The 24,126-nt window shown below is 44.1% G+C and overlaps 1 protein-coding gene across 1 annotated transcript in view; it reads right to left on the bottom strand.

Annotated features, from left to right (window-relative positions):
* LOC126248717 (dedicator of cytokinesis protein 3) overlaps positions 1-24,126 on the bottom strand; it is a 1,129,652-nt gene that overhangs the window by 185,169 nt on the left and 920,357 nt on the right. The window contains exon 7 of the mRNA XM_049950022.1: positions 7,240-7,324. Coding sequence (XP_049805979.1) covers positions 7,240-7,324 — 85 coding nt within the window. The remainder of the gene's footprint in view (positions 1-7,239; positions 7,325-24,126) is intronic.

The following is a 24,126-nucleotide window of genomic DNA, read 5'->3' as shown; positions in this document are numbered from 1 at the left end:
TGTAATCACATGTTAGTTCTAGTACAATATATTTGTCCATTGAATACCCATTTATCATCTGCATTTCTTCTTGATGTAGCAATTTTAATTGCCAGTAGTGTATATTTCTGTTTCTGATCTACTGGTGGGGGGGGAGGGGGTTGTAATTATTAAACTTACGGTACCTGAGTCAGTGTCGACGGAAAATTATTTACCGTACCGCTACCCAACTTTAGACTGTGCGCTGCAGGATTTGCGTTATTAGTAGTGTTAGTGTCATGATTTGCCGTTAAGCGCCGGTACTGGTACGGCGACGTAGGGTTGAAACAAAAGCCTCAGTGTGCATTACGGTTGCAGCGTGAGCAGTGCTTTACTCGTGAAGCTATTTTATCGAGATAACAGCAGTAATGCTGCTGCTCTTCGCGAGTATCGACGCTTTACAAGAATATGGAGAGTTCCTCTTCCGCAACGGCGTTGAAAAAGATGATTCGGATGTTCGAATTAACTGGCGAGTTGGGAATTGCTCCAGCGAGAAGCCGACGCCAATTGCGTCAGAAATTGTAGAAGTAGTTGCCGTTGCCATGGCTGAGCGCAATGTGCAATCTTCAAGCAGTGCAGTCAGCTGAATATCCCATGGTCCAGAGTTCGAAAATTGCTGCGAACAATAATTGTGAAATGATATCCGTAGCCGCGCGGAGTGGCCAGGTGGTTAGAGGCGCCATGACACGGATCGCGTGGCCTCTCCCGCCGGAGGTTCGAGTCCTCCTTCGGGCATCGGTGCGTGTGTTGTTCTTAGCATAAGTTAGTTTAAGTAGTGTGTAAGTCTAGGGACCGATGTTTGGCCCCTTACGAATTCACACACGTCTGAACATTTTTTGATATACTTACAAACTTCAGATTACTCACCAACTTTTGCCACGTGACACCGACATTCGAGAAGACTTCGCTCTTACGTTTCTTACAGGGGTTCAAGTTGACATGTGGCCTTGTAAAATTTTGTGACTGGGGATCGTCACCGCCAAGAGGCGTCAATGAAGTTCCACTGCATAGTGAACGCGCTACTGTGTGGTGTGGCTTCACGGCACAGTTCGTGATTGGTCCATATTTCTTTGGAGAACTCAGACGCCAACGACCGAGGACGTGCAGCATGAACGGCACACGTTACTGTGATGTGCTGGGCCAGCATGTGACCCCTGCTCTGCAGGAGAGAGCTGCTTTGGATTCAACTGTTTTGATGCACGAAAGAGCTCCATCTCACATTGTTAGTGAGGTCACTATGTTACTCCGTAACACACTTGGAGAAAACCGAATCACTGTGCGATCGTTTCAAACTGCGTGACCACCAAGACCACCAGATATGAACTCGTGTGTGAGATTTCTGGCTGCGTGGTCACCTGAAGGTCGGGGCTTATTAACGGGACACTAACACACGTTCGAGACTGAAGATGAACATAGCGAGGGAGGTTATCAACATTCCATCTGAAATGTTTCGGGCAGCAGTAGAGCAATGTCTAGTGCTGTTACAGACTTCCGTGGATGCAGATGGTCGTCACATAGAGCAGCGTTTGTAACCTGGAACGTAAACATCGTACGCAGTTGACAAATGTTACCCTCTCAAATGCAAATTTAAATATGTTTCTTTCAATGGTTTATCCGTTATTTCTCTTCCACATGTCCTTACAAAAGTTTCCTATCAATGAACCGAAGTCTGCCATCTGGTATATCAACGACTGAGTGAATCTATGTGATCATTCTACTTCATACCCTCCTCCCGCCCCCTCCCCCAACAAATTGTTCCACCCAGCCTATGGCGACCGGTTATCTTGTGCGAATGTGCTACAGCACACAATAAATATCGCACTAAAGTTACGTCATTTCTCTTCTAATGCGTGCTGATATGCAAAATAAAATGGACGAAAACATGTTTTGTAGCACTCTCTCAGAGATAATTAGAAACCAGTATCGAAGGCTGTGCTACGATCAACTCACAGAAAAGATGCAGCTGTCTGTCTTTGTCTGCGCATGCTCTAATGTGATTTCATACCATGTGGCATTACGAGTGCTATGTTGGTCACAGCACCCGGTCAATATTTTTCTTTGAAATTGGGTGTAACATATCGTGCAAACGTACAGTATGAATGGTTTCAGAAGAGCACCTGCCAAAGTGGCCGTGTGAGTGGTCAAGTTCACTGACTGGTAACTCGTACACATGGGTCCGATTCCTACTACTACTAACCTTTTCTCATTTATTTCATTTCTCATAATATTAAACAATTACTTATAAAATTTAAATATGTCTAAACAGTTCAATTTATATAAATAAAATTAATATATTCAATTTAGTTACGATTACTACCCTTGTAAGTCAAAACGCTATATGCTACCAAATTGTAGCACAGTGATAAAAATTTTGCACAAACCATCACTGCACCCAGGAATTTGTATAATTTGGTTCAAGTGGTTCAAATGGCTGAGCACTATGAGACTTAACATCTGAGGTCATCACTCCCCTAGAACGTAGAACTACTTAAACGTAACTAACACACATCCATGCCCGAGGGAGGATTCGAGCCTGCGACAGTAGCGGTCGCGCCGTTCCAGATTGAAGCACCTAGAACCGTTCGGCCACAGCGGCCGGCTGTATAATTTGAATGAGCCCAATTTGAGTCAATGATGTCACAATCGCAGGATAATACGTTCACAGTTTTACATTTATGAATATTAACGCAAGATGCCAGTCTCTGCAACAGTTTGAAAACTGTCTCTTACATTTGTGCATCGTTGTACATGGTACTCCATTACACGTAACCATCGCAAAAAGTCTGAGGTTACTGTTAATATTGCCTACAAGGTCATTAATAAACAACACGGACAGCAAGGATCCCTACCCAATTTCCTTTGGCATGCCAGAAATTATTTCTACATCTGTCGATGACTGTCCATCCGGGCCATGCTGATCTTCTCTGAATCGTCCCATTTTTAGTATATGCGACGCTTGACGTGGTGTAAAGAGCGACGCCATGGACAGTGGATGACTGGAAACGACTGACTCAGAATTAGGAATTATTCTTTATCCTGTTGCAACCTGACGGAAGGGTTTGGTTTTGGCGAATGCCTGGAAAACGCTACCTGCCGTCATGTGTAGTGCCGAGGCTGAAGTACGGAGGAGGTGATGTTACGGAATGGGGATGTTGTACGTGGTTAGGGTGTGGTACTTCATTGCGCTTAAGGAAGCAGTAAATGAGGGCAAATATAAATACATTTTACAGCATCGTATACTGCGTACAGTAGAAGAGCAATTCGGAGACAACCAGAGAATTCACCCTGTGTTAAAGCAGCGTCTGTGAGCAATGATTTATAGACAGTATCATTCCTGAAATGGCCTGCTCCAGTCCGCCCCCCCTCCCCCCTCCCCCAGAATCCAGACCTAAACCAATGGAGCACCATTGTGATGAGTCAGAACGCCGACATCACTCCAGACCCCAGCGTCCAACATCACTACCTTCTCTGGTTTCGGCTTTTGAGAAAGAATGGGACATAAGAACATAAAGTGAAGCTGAAGTAATTCTTAATGGACATTAACTTGGTTTCAGGAAAATCGATGTATTCAGATCTTGCGCTTAGTAATCAAAGTAGAACCAGAATAGCTTAATGGGCGAGACAGAGGAGGATATCACACCAATCGAGGGAATCAACTTACTATAGAATGTACGACTATGTTCCTAATTCACAACTGAATAAGCTGATGTAAGAGCGTCGTAGTTCATCTGAATTCCCTTCCAACATTATGCATGCTCTAAGCTGTGTGACCAGTTCCTCGACCACCGAAAAAAAAAGTGTTCGATGCATTGCCAGCCGTTATGTAGCAGCTGTAGCTGTGCTTGTTCAGCGAGAAATTCTGCTTAGTTGAGCGAGACTTATATTGCTTCGTTTCGTCCCGCACACCATTTCATTCCAACGGAAACTCTCATTCCAGTGCACACTCACTGCAAAGTGAAGCTTTCTTTCTGGAGCCAAAGTTTGGCTCGTAACATTTCTGGATATTCACCTTGCTGAAATCTGATTCGGTTGTCATGCATGACTGTGCTTACTTCTTATTTAAGATAAGCAGTCATATATTCGAGGCTTGCAATCCGAACTGCTGGCGTGGATGTTATACTACGTGACAGATAAATTTCATAGAACAAGCAGCACGTTAAGACTGAACCACTGCATTTGTAGTGCTACAATTCCATATCCAGCACGTCACGCTTTTATTGTAGTGTAAACAGATATAAAATATTATAACTTTTAACAAGTTCTCATGTCCCATGGTTCAAATGACTCTGAGTACTATGGGACTGAACTGCTGAGGTCATCAGTCCCCTAGAACTTTAGAACTACTTAAACCTAACTAACCTAAGGACATCACACACATCCATGCCCGAGGCAGGATTCGAACCTGCGACCGTAGTGGTCGCAGACTGTAGCGCCTAGAACCGCTCGGCCACCCCTTCCCCCCAAATTAAGTGTCTGCAAAACTGCTTGCTCCAATAATGGAATAGCCTTATAGCTACTTTATAAGTGGCACGGTGCTAGTAGTACCTAACTCGTCAAATCTTGTTATTTCTTTTCCATTGCACCATTTCAATCACTTTTCTAGGAGTCAGTTCTGCTCTTTATATAGCTGTTGGCTGATACGAAGTGCATGACACTTCCACATTTAATAAAGATATACGAGGGTAATCCCAAAAGTAAGGTCTCCTATTTTTTTATAAGTACATAGACTTGTTTATTTCTACAATGGTTTACATCAGTTTACAGCTTGAACATTTAGCTATTTTTCAACGTAATCACCATTTCTGTCGATGTATTTTTGTAGACGCTGTGGCAGTTTTTGTATGCCCATGTCATACCAGCTCGCCGCCATGCTGGTCAGAAAGTTATGAACCACTTCTTTCACCTCGTCGTCTGAGCTGAATCGCTTTCCGGCTAAATGTTCTTTTAAGCTAGGGAACAGGTGAAAGTCACAGGGCGACAAGTCAGGACTATAGGGTGGGTGGGTGATTATGTTCCACTGAAACTGTTGCAGGAGAGCAACGGTTTGCGAGCTTTGTCATGGAGCATGTGTACGCTCTTGCTCAACATTCCTCTTCTCCGGTTCTGAATTGCCCGTTTGAGTTCTTTCAGGGTCTCATAGTACCTGTCAGCGTTAATTGTGGTCCCAGTGATTCAGCTGATGGTATGACATGGGCACACAAAAACTGCCACAGCGTCTACAAAAATGCATCTACAGAAATGGTGGTTATGTCGAAAAGTAGCTAAATGTTCAAGCTGTGAACTGATGTAAACCATTGTAGAAATAAACAGGTCTATGTACCTATAAATAAAATAGGAGGCCTTACTTTTAGGATTACCCTCGTAAATGAGCCATAGCTAAATGCATTTGCATATGACACTCTCGCAACACAGTACTGCATACTTTCCGTATAATCTGACGTTTTGTACACTCCCTCCCTGTGATTTTTGAATATCACAGCTACAACATTCCGAGTGTTAACGTAAAAGTTGATTTTCTTAAAATATTTGACAATTAATCGACGACCATTTGTCCATGTTACCCGAACTGATTAACAAAACTGAATTTAATAACTACTATAAGGAATAAAATCTGGAGGTAGTAACGACTTAAGAGCAATAAGCTGAGCTAAACTTTCCAAATCTGGAGAAAGAGGTGGGAAACTCAGGAGTGCTCTCATAGACTGGTGACTGTTCTCGCGACTGCACTAAGTAAGTGGACACCAACAATTTTTCCAACGTTGGTAACGATAGAAGTACACAGCAACCACTGGCGTTTAAGATGCTTCAATATGTATGTTGTATAAGTGGAAACTAAATACGTCATTGCGTTATAGGTACGTCAGAAACCGAGCTCTGGCAATTACGAGACATTTTCCATCAGTAATCCAATACATTTTGCATCTGAAAGCTGGTTTGTTTCATTCAGGATTCGAATACACCATGTTATTTCCCTCTCTTTTGGCTACAAAACCACATTCTTCAACAAAATCTCCGTTGAATGCGACGGCATTATACCACCCTACTGCGAGGGCCTGTATGCTCGCATGGTACCACTCCATTGGTCGACATCGGAGCCGACGTCTTGCTGCACCAATAACCTCCCTATCATCCACGTACTGCTTCCCGTGGAGTGCATCATTCATTGGGCAAAACAAACGGAGGCCGGAAGGTGAGATATCTGGACTGTAGGGTGGAAGAGGAAGAACAGCCCAATGAAGTTTTGTGAGCTCCTCTCGGGTGCACAGACTTGTATGAGACCATGCGTTGTCATGAAGAAGGAGAAGTTCGTTTGCATTTTTGCGGCATCGTTGCGACGTGAAGGAGGACACCAAACAGAACAACCCTTCACAGTCCCAGAAGACCGCCGCTATGACTCTACCGGCTGAGGGTGCGGCGCTGAGATTTTTCTTCCGAGGAGAGGTGGTGTGGTGCCAGCCCATGTACTGCCGTTTGGCTTCCGGTTCGAATGATGAATCCATGTTTCATCGCCTGTGACGATGTTCGAAAAAAAATGGTCACGATCAGTCTCGTAACACGCAAGCAATTCCGCACAGACGGTCCTGCGTTGTTCTTTCTTGTCTTCTGTTACACGGCGAGAAACCCAGACGGCACATACCTTTGAGTATCCCAACTGGTGGATGAGTGTGTCAGCACTGCCAACAGAGACGTCCACTTGTGCAGCGAGGTGCTTGATTGTCATCCGGCGATCACCTCGAATGAGAGTGTCCGCACGTTCCTGCATTACAGGAGGTAAAGTTGTGTGCGGGTGGCCGGCATGCCGGAAATCGGACAGGTTTGCGCGGCCTGTCCGACTCACCCTGTGTTTGTTCACAGCCAGGTCACCGTAGGCATTCTGCAAGCACCTATGCTCTGGTTTTCCGTCAAAGAAACTCAATGACAACTCTCTGCTTGGAATGCACCACCGTTACAGACGCCATTTGGAAGGCTACGTAAAGCGCCGCCACCTTTCGGAACTTCATGAAACTATAGGAGCTGAAGCGAGAATATTCCATGGCATCTCACAAAAAAATCCGCATTTTTCAATTGAAAATGACCGAGAAAAAATGTATTGCACTACTTATTACATGTCCCTCGTACATGCTATATTAGGGTGATCATATGATTTTGTATAGCCGTTATAAACTGTGACTACATTTAGATATGTGGTAAATTATAACGAGTGACAACTGTAAAACTCACGACATTGTACAGCTCCACTATGCTGACGGTATCAGGATCCACCATATGCACTCCCATACGAGGCACCAAGTCCAGGCCAAGTTTCCTGCAACAAATACAGAGCCGATGAAAGATTATTCAGCAGCGATTGCCAAAGAAACACAATCTCGATACCAATAGGTAAGATGTAATCAGGTATCAGTTTCTCTTCCTGTAGCTATTTGTTTCTAATTATAACTAAATCAAAAACTGTTAAAAGAAAGTTATAAACTAAAATGGTGACACGGTCGGGCGAAAGACAAGTCTAGAAATAAACATTTTCTCATGATATGCACGAAAGATGCTAAAATATATGGTTGTGAATTGTCTTGTTGGAATATATTACGTTAGTTTGGTGAAGCAAAGTTTTAAATCTGGAGGTTAGAACTTTCCTAAGGTAATGGATGCTGATGAAAATTATCAGCCTTTGTACCTGTAGTGGACTGACAAGGTAGCCAGTCCACAGTGAAGTAGCCGAAAGGGCACGCGTCAACTCACGCCGTCTGGCGTTAAGTCTGGAACAGGATTCGTAATGAATGTGATAAAGAAAAGAACGTAGCTACTAGAACACTTAACTTTTATATTGTCCTTTGATATACAGCATTCTGGATGACACAAGTGAGACTCTATCTTGAGGTACATGCAACATTACAAATGGTTTATGGCGCCTTGCTAGGTCGTAGCCATTAACTTAGCTGAAGGCTATTCTAACTGTCTCTCGGCAAATGAGAGAAAGGCTTCGTCAGTATAGTCGCTAGCAACGTCGTCGTACAACTGGGCCGAGTGCTAGTCAGTCTCTCGAGACCTGCCTTGTGGTGGCGCTCGGTCTGCGATCCTGACAGTGGCGACACGCGGGTCCGACATGTACTAATGGACCGCGGCCGATTTAAGCTACCACCTAGCAAGTGTGGTGTCTGGCGGTGACACCACAGTACCAGCCGCGTGATAACCAATGTCGACGTTTTCGTGCAGCATAGCACCCCAAAAAGGATGCTAGATATGATCCTGAAACAACAAAGTTTACATCTGTAGTGTGCGAATTGCGTTGCAGGCACCTTACAAATTATCACTCGGTTTCAATGATATCCGCTTTGTTATTGAGCACATTTTAGAACGTGATGCTGAACGAATGAGATATACGAACTCTGGGTGTGATTCCGGCATCGTTGTCAGTTTAACCTATAACAAACAGCAGATGTTCCTCGACATATATGGTAAGCTGCAGAGGGCAAAGCCGTAGAATTTAGTCAATATCGGGAACCGCGAGGCTGCTTCGGTCGCAGGTTCGAATCCTGCCTCGGGCATGGATGTGTGTGATGTCCTTAGGTTAGTTAGGTTTAAGTAGTACTAAGTTCTAGGGGACTGATGACCTCAGATGTTAAGTCCCATTGCTCAGAGCCATTTTTTAGTCAATACATTCCAAGACCGCTATACTCCAACCGTCCTTCCTTCTTCCTTATCTTATTAGAATAACTACGATACTGCAATGCCTGTGTTATTCTGATTTACGGTGCAAAGTTGCATGCATGTCCGAAATAACAGGTATTGCGACGACTACAGCCGTTATAAAATACATTAAAGGCATTCGCAGCTGATGGTTGTCCATATTCGCAATTGCGAATACATTTGGTGTATTTCATAACGGCTGTAATCGCCGCAGTGCCTATTCCTTTGGACATGCATGCATGTCCAAAGGAACTTTGCATCGTAAATCGAAATAACACAGGCCCTGCAATATCGTATTTATCCACTGACACCGGGCAAGCGACGTTCAAGTAAAATGGCTCTTGACGACGTATGAAAGTTTGGGTCTGGCCGTGAGTTGTGACGGATAGCCAAATGGTAAGGCAACCGCTAGCGATAAGTGGGAAACGCGGGTTCGAGTCCCGACTAGACACAAATTTTCACTGACGCCATTCCATTCTACAGATGATGATTCGCAATTGCGAATACGTTTAAATTTTCACTGACGCCATTCCATTCTACAGCTGATGATTCGCAATTGCGAATACGTTTAATGTATCAGAATGACGTTCGACAACAACGAGATAATTAGATACGGGTGTCTGTTTGAAATGGAATGTAGGAAGGGAAGCCATGGTCTTCCCAACGAACAGCAAGCAAGGAAACCAAAGGAATATCTAGATCCTAATGACCGGTTATCGCCTGTTACCTCGTATTTCGTAGTACTTCCTTCTCGTAGTGTAGCACATAATAGTCCTGCCATAGTCTCACAGGACGGATACATCGTCGACTAAAATCGTATATAATAAGATCACTCACAAAGCTACTGAACATTCCTAATTCTTAAAAAAAAAAAAAATACCTGAGAAACACATCCAGCGCCACTCAGGTTTGACGTGGTTCAAGATCGCGTACCAAAATGAAGATTGTTTTGGAAATAATATAATACTTGGCTAATCATACAACGGATATACAGCCAGAGCTCACCATGCAGTAAAAACTTACGCTTTAAGCTGGTTGGCGTGATTGGCAGATGGGACTCTACGGTTCTAGTTATCGAGTCGAGAGGAAGCAGCTACTGGAACTAGCTGACAGGTTCCAGGGAGTTCGTCAATTGGTAGGGTCCGTACTCTGTCGGAATACAGAAATACTAAAGATGAGTATGTAGAATATTGTACTTTTCTCAGCGATATTACTTATAATCGACATTCTATTCTGCAACTTTTCACAAAAGATTCAGAGTCATTAGTTTAATGCCTCAAACCTTTGGGTATGTTCATCCGTTTTATTTCTGACCAACTACTGAGTCTTGAACCTGTCGAACAAGTTCTTTCGTAAAAGTATAAGATGCAGTCAAATGAAAACGAGACATATAGGGAAAAGGTTAGTAAACCGCAAATTATTTCAAAAGTAATCGCCTTAACAGTTAATACATTTATCCCCTGTGAGACAATACCTTCACGGAAACATGTTTGTGACTACATACGGAACCATGATTGTACCCTGACGTGCCGGCCGGAGTGGCCAAGCGGTTAAAGGCGCTACAGTCTGGAACCGCGAGACCGCTACGGTCGCAGGTTCGAATCCTGCCTCGGGCATGGATGTGTGTGATGTCCTTAGGTTAGTTAGGTTTAAGTAGTTCTAAGTTCTAGGGGACTGATGACCTTAGAAGTTAAGTCCCATAGTGCTCAGAGCCATTTTTTTGTACCCTGACGTGGACTTCTTCTTCGTCCGAAGCAAGTCGACGGCCACAAAAGTGCTTCAGAATTCCAAAAATATATAAATCTCATGGAGAGAGATCGGTACTGCATGGGTGATGTTAAGGGTATATCAGCGAAACTTCCGCAGCGTACTGGATGAAAACCTGGCAACATGTGGGCGGGCAGAAGTTTCGCGGGGAAGCCCTTACAATCCTCCGCACAAGCTCGATCTCTATCCATCCGATTTCCAAATTTTTGGAGCCCTGACCAAAGACATTTGTGGCCGTCGATTTGCTTCGGACGAAGAGGTGCGCGCCTGGATACAACAATGGTTCTGTAGGAAACTGCAAACAAGTTACCAGGAAGGTATTGTCTCACTGTGCGATAAATGTAGTAACAGTTATAGTGATTACATTTTAAACAGTAACCATTTTACTTACTTTTTCCAACCTGACTCGTTTTCATTTTACTGCCTCTTATACTACGTTGTCCAGAAACCTTTTTCCTCTCTCCTACAAGCAGTTCTGTTACTCGTAAATAAACCAGTTGCGCAAAATCCATAAGTAGGTCAGTGACGTGATTCTCCCGATCAGGACATTAGAAACGGAAAAATAAATGTTATTTTAACGCATCGTCGGTGTCGAGGTTATTAGGGACGAAGCACAAGCTAGGAAATCGGCCGCATTCTTTTCCAAGAAACCTGAGGCAGTTAACCCCATGGAAAAACAAAATCAGGATGACTGATCAGGGATTTTAGCCCTACTTCAGAATACGAGTACAATGCCGTACCCACTGCGCCACCATCCTCGTCGTGGAAGGAAAAAGACTATACGATGCTTTGAGTGTGATCTGACTTACAAGCAACACAAATACACTGAAGAGCCAAAGACACTGGTACACCTGCCTAATATCGTGTAGGGTCGCCGTGAGCACACAGAAGTGACGCAACATGATATGGCATGGACTCGACTAAAGTTTGAAGTAGTGCTGGAGGGAATTAACACCATGAATCCTGCAGGATTGTCCATGAATCCGTAAGAATACGAAGGGGGAGGGGGGGGGGGAGATCTCTTCTGAACAGCACGCTGCAAGGCATCGCAGATATGGTCAATAATGTTCATGTCTGGGGAGTTTGGTGGCTAGCAGAAGCGTTTAAACTCAGAAGAGTGTTCCTGGAGCCACTCTGTAGCAATTCGGGACGTGTGGGATTGCCCAAATCAGTCGGAATGCACGCTGGACATGAATGGACACAGGTGATCAGACAGGATGCTTACGTACGTGGTACCTGTCAGAGTCGTATCTAGTAGTATCAGGGATCACTCCAACTGCACATGCCCCACACCGTTACAGAGCCTCCATCAGCTTGAACAGTCCCCTGCTGACATGCAGGGTTCACGGATTCATGAGGTTGTTTCCATACCCGTACACGTCTATCCGCTAGATACAATTTGAAACGAGGCTCATACGACCAGGCGACATGTTTTCGGCAGCAATTTCAGGAAGGGTTGCACTTTTGTCACACTGAACGAGTCTCTTCAGTCGTCGTTGGTCTCATTCTTGCAGGATCTTTTTCCGGCCGCAGAAGTGTCGGAGATCTGATGTTTTACCGGATTCCTGATATTCACGGTACTCTCGTGAAACGGTCGTAAGGGAAAATCCTCACTTCATCACTAGCTCGGAGATGCTGTGTCCCATTGCTCATGCGCCGACTATAACACCACGTTCAAACTCACTTAAATCTTGATGTGCATCTTCATGTTTTCGCGGCGTAAAGACTGTTTCAAAAAATTTCGGGCGTGCAGCCGCATAAATTCAGTTTCTTCTTCTAATATTTCGGCTGAATACCACCCAGCCGTCTTCAGAGTAAGCCAAGGTGACTAACGTTGCAGCACTTGCTCCGTCCTTTTAACTCCACTTACTCCATCCTTTTAACTCGAGGAGCGGGGTTACTGAGTTCTTTAAGATTTTTATTAAGATGCCGTGTCCTTTGGCGACGAATTTAATTAATACAGAGAGCGGCTTCAGCTTGGATGGAATCCGGCAATTCCTGTAATTAAATCACAAAGAAGTCGCGACGGTTCAGTTCTCCGTGACACATCGATATCACCGTGTGGATCGACTGCGCAGCCATAGATTTAATTTCCATGCGTATGTTACACCTCTTTGCCGCCTGCCAACGTCTATGGCGCCTTGTGTATCTTTGGCCGCATATGCAGCGGTTCGGTCCTCGAGTTAAAAGGACGGAGCAAGTACTGGAGCGTTAGTCACCTCGGCTCACTCTGAAGATGGCTGGACGGTATTCAGCCGAAATATTAGAAGAAGAAACTGAATTGATGCGGCTGTACGCCCGAAATTTTGTGGCACTGTCTTTACCCTGCGAAAACATGAAGAGGCACTTCAAGTACCTCTTCGGGGAGGAGATGGTTTTAAATGTTCGCCGAAGACACTCGCGAGCGAGGTTACTGTGCTCTTTAAGTTTTTTTATTATTATTAAGATGCCGTGTCGGTTGGCGACGAATTTAATTAATAGAGATAGCGACTTAAGCTTGTATGGAATCCGGCAATTTCTGAAATTAAATCACAAAGACGTCGCGACGGTACAGCTCTCCGTGACACATCGATATCATCGTGTGGATCGACTGCGCAGCCATAGATTTAATTTCCATGCATATGTTACACCTCTTTGTCGCCAATCAACGTTCCTGGCGCCTTGTGTATCTTTGGCCGCATACGCAGTGGTTCGGTCCTCGAGTTAAAAGGCCGGAGAAAGTGCTGGAGCGTTAGTCACCTCGGTTAACTCTGAAGATGGCTGGACGGTATTCAGCCGAAATATTTGAAGAAGGAACTGAATTTATGCAGCTGCACGCCCGAAATGTTATGGATCACTTAAATCTTGATAACTGCCATTGTAGCAGCATTAATCGACCTAACAATTTCGCCAGACACTTGTTGTCTTATACAGGCGTTGCCGCAGCGCCGTACTCTGCCTGTTTACATATCTCTGTATTTGAATACGCATGAATATACCAGTTTCTTTGATGCTTCAGTGTATAATAGTTTGAAATGGTTAGAGTTTCATCTTTGGGTGTTCTATCTTATGGATTGCTGAGACAATCGGTCAGTTCTTCTGGAACTATACCATGTCAGCATTGTTGAAATAAGAATTCGTATTCCTGGATCCAGTCGATATCAGTTTCTACTGAGACGTAGTGTTCCTTCCTGGGAGGAAACGAGAAAACCAGCCTTTGCATTTTCGAATTTATGGATGGGTTTTTTAATGACTTACACAGATCTTGAAACATATAGTCTCTGTGAACGTATGTGGGGCCGAAGCCTAATTCATTCATAAATACATCAAACGCGCCTTTAACAAAGAATTAAAGTACATGCAATAAACAATTTTCATTAAAGAATGTCAAAACATAATTGTAATATCCTAGGTGTTACAGAAACTTTAAAGAAGCTTAAAGTCATTGGATAATGGGAGACAGCGGAAATTGCTTTATAACAAACAATATACATTGATAATGCGAAACAAACATAAAGGATAAGAAGTTTTAGGTATTCTGTAAAAGATTAACATTTTCGAAAATACAATGAATTGCATAAAAGAACAGTCAACATTTATCCTCCAGTTTTTCCGTGTCGTTTGTTTGACTACTTTTTTAAAATATTCTACACTATAAAATTAGCTAACATTGATAAATTATCGTTCGACGATGCAGTGGAGAGCAGCTAAGTAGAAGTAAATTTACTCTTTCCTCTTGATTAGATGAGCATATAAGGTGACGTATTGTCTTACAAGCGAGTTAACTGAAAAGGTTACGCTTTAGAGCAAAATGTATGGGGGTAACAAAAGCTTATTTCTTACGAAAAACGGCGCCTTTGTTGGTTGATGTAATGATAATAATATAACTGCATTTGTAATATATTGAGTCAAATTTTCGTCATTTGCTGACATTTGCAGAAAATTATTTTTATGTAATTCATAAGAAAAAATGTGTTAGATACTGCGTACGGAGATTTACAGGATCAATTACTTGCAGAACTTCAAGCTGCGTTTCTAGCGCCTTTCATACTCTTATTTAACTGCTGATATCATAGGTCTTGAAGAATATCAGTGATTTACCAAGGGTAAAATCTTTTGTAATAAATCTACCGTGCGTAAGACATAGGTTGCTTTATTTTTGCATCCGATGTGACAAAAATGGCTCCGCTGAATCCGAAATTTCTTAGCCATCATCGCCAAAGTATTTACGAGAACGGGACAGGCTTTACTTCTTGCAGAATAACGTTAAACTGCTCAGATCCTGTTTGTCCTTCGTCAAAGCACTTTATTATTGAGGTATTGGGTAATATTAGTCTAATGATGAACTCTATATTAATTAATTACTGTCGAGCATTTACTCTGAGCGCGGTATTTCATTAGGAAGGTAATTAAAGCAAATTAATGAGTTTGTTGACAGCAGATCAACCTGTTAAAGAAGAAAGGTTTCTGTGTACGACTGAAATTCTGGGAAGAGAATAATTAATCATTTCGGTAGACAGTGAACAGCATCAAATTAGCGATATACACTCCTGGAAACTGAAATAAGAACACCGTGAATTCATTGTCCCAGGAAGGGGAAACTTTATTGACACATTCCTGGGGTCAGATACATCACATGATCACACTGACAGAACCACAGGCACATAGACACAGGCAACAGAGCATGCACAATGTCGGCACTAGTACAGTGTATATCCACCTTTCGCAGCAATGCAGGCTGCTATTCTCCCATGGAGACGATCGTAGAGATGCTGGATGTAGTCCTGTGGAACGGCTTGCCATGCCATTTCCACCTGGCGCCTCAGTTGGACCAGCGTTCGTGCTGGACGTGCAGACCGCGTGAGACGACGCTTCATCCAGTCCCAAACATGCTCAATGGGGGACAGGTCCGGAGATCTTGCTGGCCAGGGTAGTTGACTTACACCTTCTAGAGCACGTTGGGTGGCACGGGATACATGCGGACGTGCATTGTCCTGTTGGAACAGCAAGTTCCCTTGCCGGTCTAGGAATGGTAGAACGATGGGTTCGATGACGGTTTGGATGTACCGTGCACTATTCAGTGTCCCCTCGACGATCACCAGTGGTGTATGGCCAGTGTAGGAGATCGCTCCCCACACCATGATGCCGGGTGTTGGCCCTGTGTGCCTCGGTCGTATGCAGTCCTGATAGTGGCGCTCACCTGCACGGCGCCAAACACGCATACGACCATCATTGGCACCAAGGCAGAAGCGACTCTCATCGCTGAAGACGACACGTCTCCATTCGTCCCTCCATTCACGCCTGTCGCGACACCACTGGAGGCGGGCTGCACGATGTTGGGGCGTGAGCGGAAGACGGCCTAACGGTGTGCGGGACCGTAGCCCAGCTTCATGGAGACGGTTGCGAATGGTCCTCGCCGATACCCCAGGAGCAACAGTGTCCCTAATTTGCTGGGAAGTGGCGGTGCGGTCCCCTACGGCACTGCGTAGGATCCTACGGTCTTGGCGTGCATCCGTGCGTCGCTGCGGTTCGGGCCCAGGTCGACGGGCACGTGCACCTTCCGCCGACCACTGGCGACAACATCGATGTACTGTGGAGACCTCACGCCCCACGTGTTGAGCAATTCGGCCTCCCGCATGCCCACTATACGCCCTCGCTCAAAGTCCGTCAACTGCACATACGGTTCACGTCCACGCTGTCGCGGCATGCTACCAGTGTTAAAGACTGCGATGGAGCTCCGTATGCCACGGCAAACTGGCTGACACTGACGGCGGCGGTGCACAAATGCTGCGCAGCTAGCGCCATTCGACGGCCAACACCGCGGTTCCTGGTGTGTCCGCTGTGCCGTGCGTGTGATCATTGCTTGTACAGCCCTCTCGCAGTGTCCGGAGCAAGTATGGTGGGTCTGACACACCGATGTCAATGTGTTCTTTTTTCCATTTCCAGGAGTGTATGTTATAATTAAAACGAAAAGAAGCGCGAGATAAGACCTGTAAGCAGGTTTACTTGTTGCGTTCCGTTTTAGTTAGAGCTTAACATTCAATGCGACAAAATTATTCGCGGTTGATTTTCAATAATATCTTGTATTTATGAGAAAAAAATGAGAACATCTTTGATAAAGCAGTGACAATAATAGGGCGTGAGAGATCATCTACATCTATATTACACAATCCATCGTACGGTGTGAGGCAGAGGGTGCTTTCCTCCCCCTCACCGTCCCCTGTTCCAGTCGTGAATGGTCCGCGGGAAGAAAGATAGTTGATAAGCCTTTATGTGACCTCGAATCTCTAAAATTTTACCTTCATAGTCTTTTCGCGAAATAAACGTAGGAGTAAGCAATACATCTATTGATTCTTCCAGGAACATACGCTCTAATAATTTTACCAGTGTCCGTAGCTCGTGGTCGTGCGGTAGCGTTCTCGCTTCCCGCACCCGGCTTCCCGGGTTCGATTCCCGGCGGGGTCAGGGATTTTCTCTGCCTCGTGATGACTGGGTGTTGTGTGATTTCCTTAGGTTAGTTAGGTTTAAGTAGTTCTACGTTCTAGGGGACTGATGACCATAGATGTTAAGTCCCATAGTGCTCAGAGCCATTTGAAACATTTTGAATTTTACCAGTAAACCAAACTGTGATGCACAACGCCTCTCTTGCAGCGTCTGCCACTGACGTTGGATGAGAATCTCCATGATGCTTTCGCGCTTAGTAAATGAATCCGTGACGGAACACGCTGTTCTTCTTTGGATCATCCTCGTTTCCACTACCAATCTTATCACGTGCAGATCCCAAGCTGACGAGCAATATTTAAGAATATATCGAATGATAGGTTTGTAAACTACCCTCTTCTTGGATGGATTCTTCTTGGGAATTCTTGCATTAAGTGTCAGTCTGACATTTGCCTTTCCTGAGAGTAGTTTCATGTAGTCGTGCCACTTTAAATCGCTCCGTACGCATATTACCAAACCTGTAATGATGTCATGCTTTCCGTGATTGTTCTGTCATCGTGTAATCATATGACAATGGGTGTTTTTGCCTTTTTATGCGCAATACGTTACATTTGTTTATTTTGAGGGTCAACTGCCAGTCCATACACCAAGCGTCGATTGTCTTCAGGTCTTATGTATTTCGGTACAATTTTCTAGCGTTCCGACTTCTCAGCTATACTCGCGGAAAGCCTCACTGAGCTTCTGATGTTATCCACTGGAGCGTTTAGGTATATTTTGAAAAGTAATAGTCCTGTAACATTCCCCTGGGGCACACACAAAGTTATTTTTACGTCTGAAGATTTTTTCTCGGTTAAGAATGACATGTTGTGTTCTGTTTGCTTGTTATTCTTAAATAGAAGCACATAGTTGGTTTGATATTCCGTGCGCTAGTATTTTATTCAGTAGGTGACAGTGCAGAAATGTATCGAACGCCTTCTGGCAGTCAAGGAACAGGGAATAACTAGGCGCCGGTATATACTGCTTTCTATGTCTCGTGGACGAGCTGGGTGTCACACGATCGTTATCTGCCGCATACATATTCGTTCCTACAGAGGAGATTTTCAGTCTTCAACTTTTGTAGTCATGTCTTCCTCAGTTGCGTGTAATATTACGGTATACTGATAATTTTTACTTATGGACCGTCTGACAGCATCTGAATAAAACACAATTTTAGTGCCATACGCGTTTCGCCTTTATTTTCTGCAAGGCATCATCAGTGGTAGGTTGCTTGGACAATTTCTTACATTTTACGCTCCTGTTGCATTTTTGGTGTTGTTCTTCTTCTTATGAATGCCAATTTGCGCTTTTTTTTCCAAATTCCACAGCACTACGAGCTGAACGCTTGTTTCAATGTAATGTTTTGGCCTCTTCAATGTAATGTTCAAACAGAAACCAAAACATTACATTGAAACAAGAGTTCAGTTCATAGTGCTGTGGAATGTGGGAAAAACCGCAAACTGGTATTCATAAGAAGAAGAACAACACCAAAAATTCAACAGGAGCGTAAGATGTAGGAAACTGTCCACGCAACCTGCCACTGATGATACCTTGCAGAAAATAAAGGCGAAACGCGTATGGCACTAAAATTGTATGTTCTTCAGTTGCTGTCAGATGGTCCATAAGTAAAAATTATCAATATACCGTGAGATTTTCAATCTTCAGCAGTGTCATAACAGGGGAGTATAAAACGTGTTCCAAAAATTCTGCAACACTCATCTGACGTCAGTGATATAGGCCTACAGTTATGTGCGTCTGTTCGACGACTCTTCTTGAAAACTGGAATGACCTGCGCTTTTTTCCAATCACTGGGAGCGCTTCTTCCCTCCGGAGACGTACAGTGCAATACTGATACAAGAGGAAGAACTTCATCCTCGTACTATGTGGAATCGTATAGGTATCCCATCAGATCCAGTCATCTTTCCCTGTTGAGCGATTTTAGTTGATTTTCTATCCCGCAGCCACTTGTTTTGATATCCACCATTTTGACTTCCCTGTGACGAATTTAAGGATGATCGTAGTACCATGTTCCCCAGTGAAACAGTTTTGGAAAAAGTAGAAGAGGGTTACTTTGAGAAACAAGGAATGCAAAATTACATTGACTGGTGAAAAAAATAAATGAAACTTATTTTGAACGTAGGCATCAGTACTTAACCGGTGTACCACGTTTCTGAGGAAGAGGAACAGGATATATTAGAACTTGCAGTATTTAACTTGTCGTCTACGTGGCTGCGCCCAGTGAAATTACGCGCCCATAAAAAAAAATCACTTTTTCGCACAGTATTCCTGGAAACTTTCTGCAAGCCGACACTTCTCGTCCGCCAGAAACGTTCCGTATGTCCGCAGCGAGGTGCTGTGCCACCCTGGCCGACACTGCTATACAAATGGCCAGCAACGTAAATATCCTGATGCCGATGGTCGACATAACATTCTGCGATATGACCTCTTACATACGCATACTGCACTGGTTCTACGAGGGTAATCCCAAAAGTAAGGTCTCCTATTTTTTTAAAAGTACATAGACCTGTTCATTTCTACAGTGGTTTACATCAGTTTACAGCTTGAACATTTAGCTATTTTTCGACATAATCACCATTTCTGACGATGCATTTTTGTAGACGCTGTGGCAGTTTTTGTATGCCCCTGTCATACCAGCTCGCCGCCATGCTTTTCAGAAAGTTATGAACCTCTTCTTTCACTTCCTCGTCGGAGCTGAATCGCTGGGACCACAGTTAACGCTGACAAGTACTGTGAGACTCTCAAAAACCGCAAACTGGCAATTCAGAACCGGAGAAGAGGAATGTTGAGCCAGGGCGTACACATTCTCCATGACAACGCTCGCCCACACATCGCTCGGCAAACCGTTGCTCTCCTGCAACAGTTTCAGTGGAGCATAATCACCCACCCACCCACTCTATAGCCCAGTGACTATCACCTGTTCCATAGTTCAAAAGAACATCTGGCCGGAAAGCGTTTAAGCTCCGACGACAACGTGAAAGAAGAGGTTCATAACTTTCTGACCAGCATGGCGGCGAGCTGGTATGACATGGGCATACAAAAACTGCCACAGCGTCTACAAAAATGCATCGACAGAAATAGTGATTATGTTGAAAAATAACTAAATGTTCAAGCTGTAAACTGATGTATATCATTGTAGAAATAAACGGGTCTATGTACTTATAAAAAAATAGGATACCTTACTTTCGGGATTACCCTTGTAATTGCTTTAACGCTTAAACCCTGAGTTTCCTTCTTATATGATGCATCCTCTACCCTAATTCGGAGATCATGTTATGCATTGTCACATTAAAAGTTTTGTATTTGTTATTACGTGGATTATTTTACGACACATATTATGTGCTCATAGTATTTCATACTTAATATACAATTTTATAAAGGTAATAAACACAATTATATGCAGAACCATAATTATAAAGAATATTGTCTTCATGTTTTAATGTCAAACATAGAAGACGAGCGCATATAACGCTAGGACTGTTATTTGTTATTACGTGGATTATTTTACAACACATATTGTGTGCTCATAGTATTTCATACTTAATATACAACTTTATAAAGGTAATAAACATAATTATAATAATATATATATATAATAACATAATTATAATCATAATTATAAAGGAGATATATAACATATATAATAATAACATAATTATAATCATAATTATAAAGGAGATTGTCTTCATGTTTCAAAGTCAAACATAGAAGACGAGCGCATATAACGCTAGAACTGAGAGATGCTATGTGCAGCTTACGTCACTTGTGTACGATCTAGATCTTTACTTACTTATGTTCTGGTACATTACATTTACCATCTGCTGATCCACTGGTATGGACCCTGTTTTATTTTACGTCTATTTTAAAACATTCTGTGGCAATTGGAAGAGACATGATTTTTAAAATCCAGTGATTGTAATTTGGTTTTTGTTTTTCGCACTGTAGTTTATGAAGACCCAGTCGTAAGTAAAAATTTTTTGATTGTGTCCGACAGAAAATAAAATAGATTGTAAAAATTTCAGGTTCACTACTGTTGTTCGTGCATCCCCAATCCAGTCATCTTCAGCAGTCGTTGCCACACCAAAGCTGCCAATGCGAATCGATACCACAGACATTAGCGACGGCTCGCTGCAGTCCACAAAAACGTATGGGAAGCGCTACTGAAGACGACGTCTCCCCTCCCAGCACAGCAGCGCCCTCACGCCGAGGTCAGTATAGTATCGAGCTAGCAAGAGTTCTGCCCCAGTTCCAGACGTCAGCTACGGCAGTCAACATCATCGAGTAGGACAGTGACAGTTAAAGTTCCTGAGGAAATGTACTTCCTAATGTTGAACATTGAACCTCAAGTGAACGGATGTTAATTAGTGCGTCAAGTGATGTTTTGCTATTCCGTGACAATTGTAAATTATCCAGTACTACTAAGGCAAAAACATGTGTCAAAATTAAGTAAATCTTTTATTCAGTTCTGTAATAAACGGAACTAATATTTCACATGTTGTAGCTAAAAATGAACCATCCCCAGAGCACTCAAAAACCCACAGGCGTGGCCGGACGAAAGTACACTACTGGCCATTAAAATCGCTACACCAAGAAGAAATGCAGACGATAAACGGGTATTCATTGGACAAATATATTATACTAGAACTGACATGTGATTACATTTTCACGCAATTTGGGTGCATAGATCCTGAGAAATCAGTACCCAGAACAGCCACCTCTGGCCGTAATAACGGCCTTCATACGTCTGGACATTGAGTCAAACAGAGCTTGGATGACGTGTACAGGTACAGCTGCCCATGCAGCTTCAACACGATACCACAGTTCATCAAGAGTAGTGACTGGCGTATTGTGACGAGCCAGTTGCTCGGCCACCATTGACCAGTCGTTTTCAGTTCGTGAGAGATCTGGAGAATGTGACCGAGACGTGTAACCAATGGCACCCCATACCATCACGCCGGGTGATACGCCAGTATGGCGACGACGAATACACGCTTCCAATGTGCGTTCACCGCGATGTCGCCAAACACGGATGCGACCATCATGATGCTGTAAAGAGAACCTGGATTCATCCGAAAAAATGACGTTTTGCCATTAGTGCACCCAGGTTCGTCGTCGAGTACACAATCGCAGGCGATCCTGTCTCTGATGCAGCGTCAAGGGTAACCGCAGCCACGGTCTCCGAGCTGATGGTCCATGCTGCTGCAAACGTCGTCGAACTGTTCGTGCAGATGGTTGTTGTCTTCCAAACGTCCCCATCTGTTGACTCAGGGATCGAGATATGAAATGAAATGTCGTGTGGCTAGAGCCTCCCGTCGGGTAGACCGTTCGCCTGGTGCAAGTCTTTCGATTGGACGCCACTTCGGCGACCTGCGCGTCGATGGGGATGAAATGATGATGATTAGGACAACACAACACCCAGTCCCTGAGCGGAGAAAATCTCCGACCCAGCCGGCAATCGAACCCGGACCCTTTGGATTGACAGTCTGTCACGCTGACCACTCAGCTACCGGGGGCGGACAGGGATCGAGATGTGGCTGCACGATCCGTTACAGCTATGCGGATAAGATGCCTGTCATCTCGACTGCTGGTGATACGAGGCCGTTGGGATCCAGCACGGCGTCCCGTTTACCCTCCTGAACCCACCGATTCCGTATTCTGCTAACAGTCACTGGATCTCGACCAACGCGAGCAGCAATGTCGCGATACGATAAACCGCAACCTCGATAGGCTACAATCCGACCATTATCAAAGCCGGAAACGTGATGGTACGCATTTCTCCTCCTTACACGAGGCATCACAACAACGTTTCACCAGGCAACGCCGGTCAGCTGCTGTTTGTGTATGAGAAATCGGTTGGAAACTTTCCTCATGTCAGCATATTATAGGTGTCGCCACCGGCGCCAACCTTGTGTGAATGCTCTGAAAAGCTAATCATTTGCATATCACAGCATCTTCTTCCTGTCGGTTAAATTTCGCGTCTGTAGCACGTCATCTTCGTGGTGTAGCAATTTTAATGGCCAGTAGTGTAGTTTCGCCTGGTCATAACACGATATTATGGGCTACTACCCCACGTGAGACTCCTCTGCTTTTTTACACGGCGGGCAAGTTTCGGAGTCCGGACCGAGGGATTAGTGAACCTGTCCTCAAAGTTTTCACTAGCGCAATTTACAGGTCACCATTCTATTCACGTGAGCTCTGTTTTCGTGTCAAAATTCGAGGGCTATTTTTGTTCAGTTATCCACAGATTCGCAGAAGATAGGATTTAATGGCACCGAGGGCAGACAGGTAAACGATCGCGGATCTGGCGCTTGCGGCTGCGAGAGGGGTGGGCGGCTTTAAGTGGCTCGTTGCACGGGGGGCCTGCTGAGGACGGGCTGCGAGGAAGTGGCCCACGCGCTCCGCGGGAACCGCGCCAGCCGCTCACGGCCATTCCCCGCTGCGGCTCAGCCGCGCGCCAAAGCTGACTATTTCAAAACTGCAGCTTAACCCACTCTGCAAGTACAGGGCGAGCCTAAAGTCTTTCCCTGGCTACCAAAATTTATTTCTGAGGAGCTACGGTAGATACAGCTATGCGGTTTGTTGCAAACGATAGCTAAACTCATGAAGTTTTTGTGGCTATACTTTTACATGTGCTCCGACAGCTTTTGATTTCTTCTCTCTCTCTCGTTATAGGTACCGTAAATTAAGAGTGCTATTGTCACAGTGTCGTCTATGCAGGAGAAAGCGGATTGTGAGTTGTGGTTTCATGAAACACCGCCGCCTATTACAGTTCAGCGACAGTAATGAAGTGCCTGGGTCGAGGCCCGCCGGATATGAAAAGCATCAAAGAATACCATGAAAATTTTAAAGAGCTAGCAATGATAATGACAAAGCAAGAATCAGTAGACATGTAGTGACGAGATGTTGATACCACACATGCATAATTTCAGCGCAGTCCGCGGAAATCGACGCATGTTTTCAGAGAAACAGGCATACTTTAGAGCACTGTGGTGAAGATTGTAAACAAAAATCTACACTACTGGCCATTAAAATTGCTACACCAAGAAGAAATGCAGATGAAAAACGGGTATTCATTGGACGAATATATTATACTAGAACTGACAAGTGATTACATTTTCACGCAATTTGAGTGCATAGATCCTAAGAAATCAGTACCCAGAACAACCACCTCTGGCCGTAATA

Source organism: Schistocerca nitens, chromosome 3 (assembly GCF_023898315.1).
Source record: "Schistocerca nitens isolate TAMUIC-IGC-003100 chromosome 3, iqSchNite1.1, whole genome shotgun sequence".
In the NCBI taxonomy this organism is placed as follows: domain Eukaryota; kingdom Metazoa; phylum Arthropoda; class Insecta; order Orthoptera; family Acrididae; genus Schistocerca; species Schistocerca nitens.
This window is presented reverse-complemented; position numbering and strand designations above follow the sequence as displayed.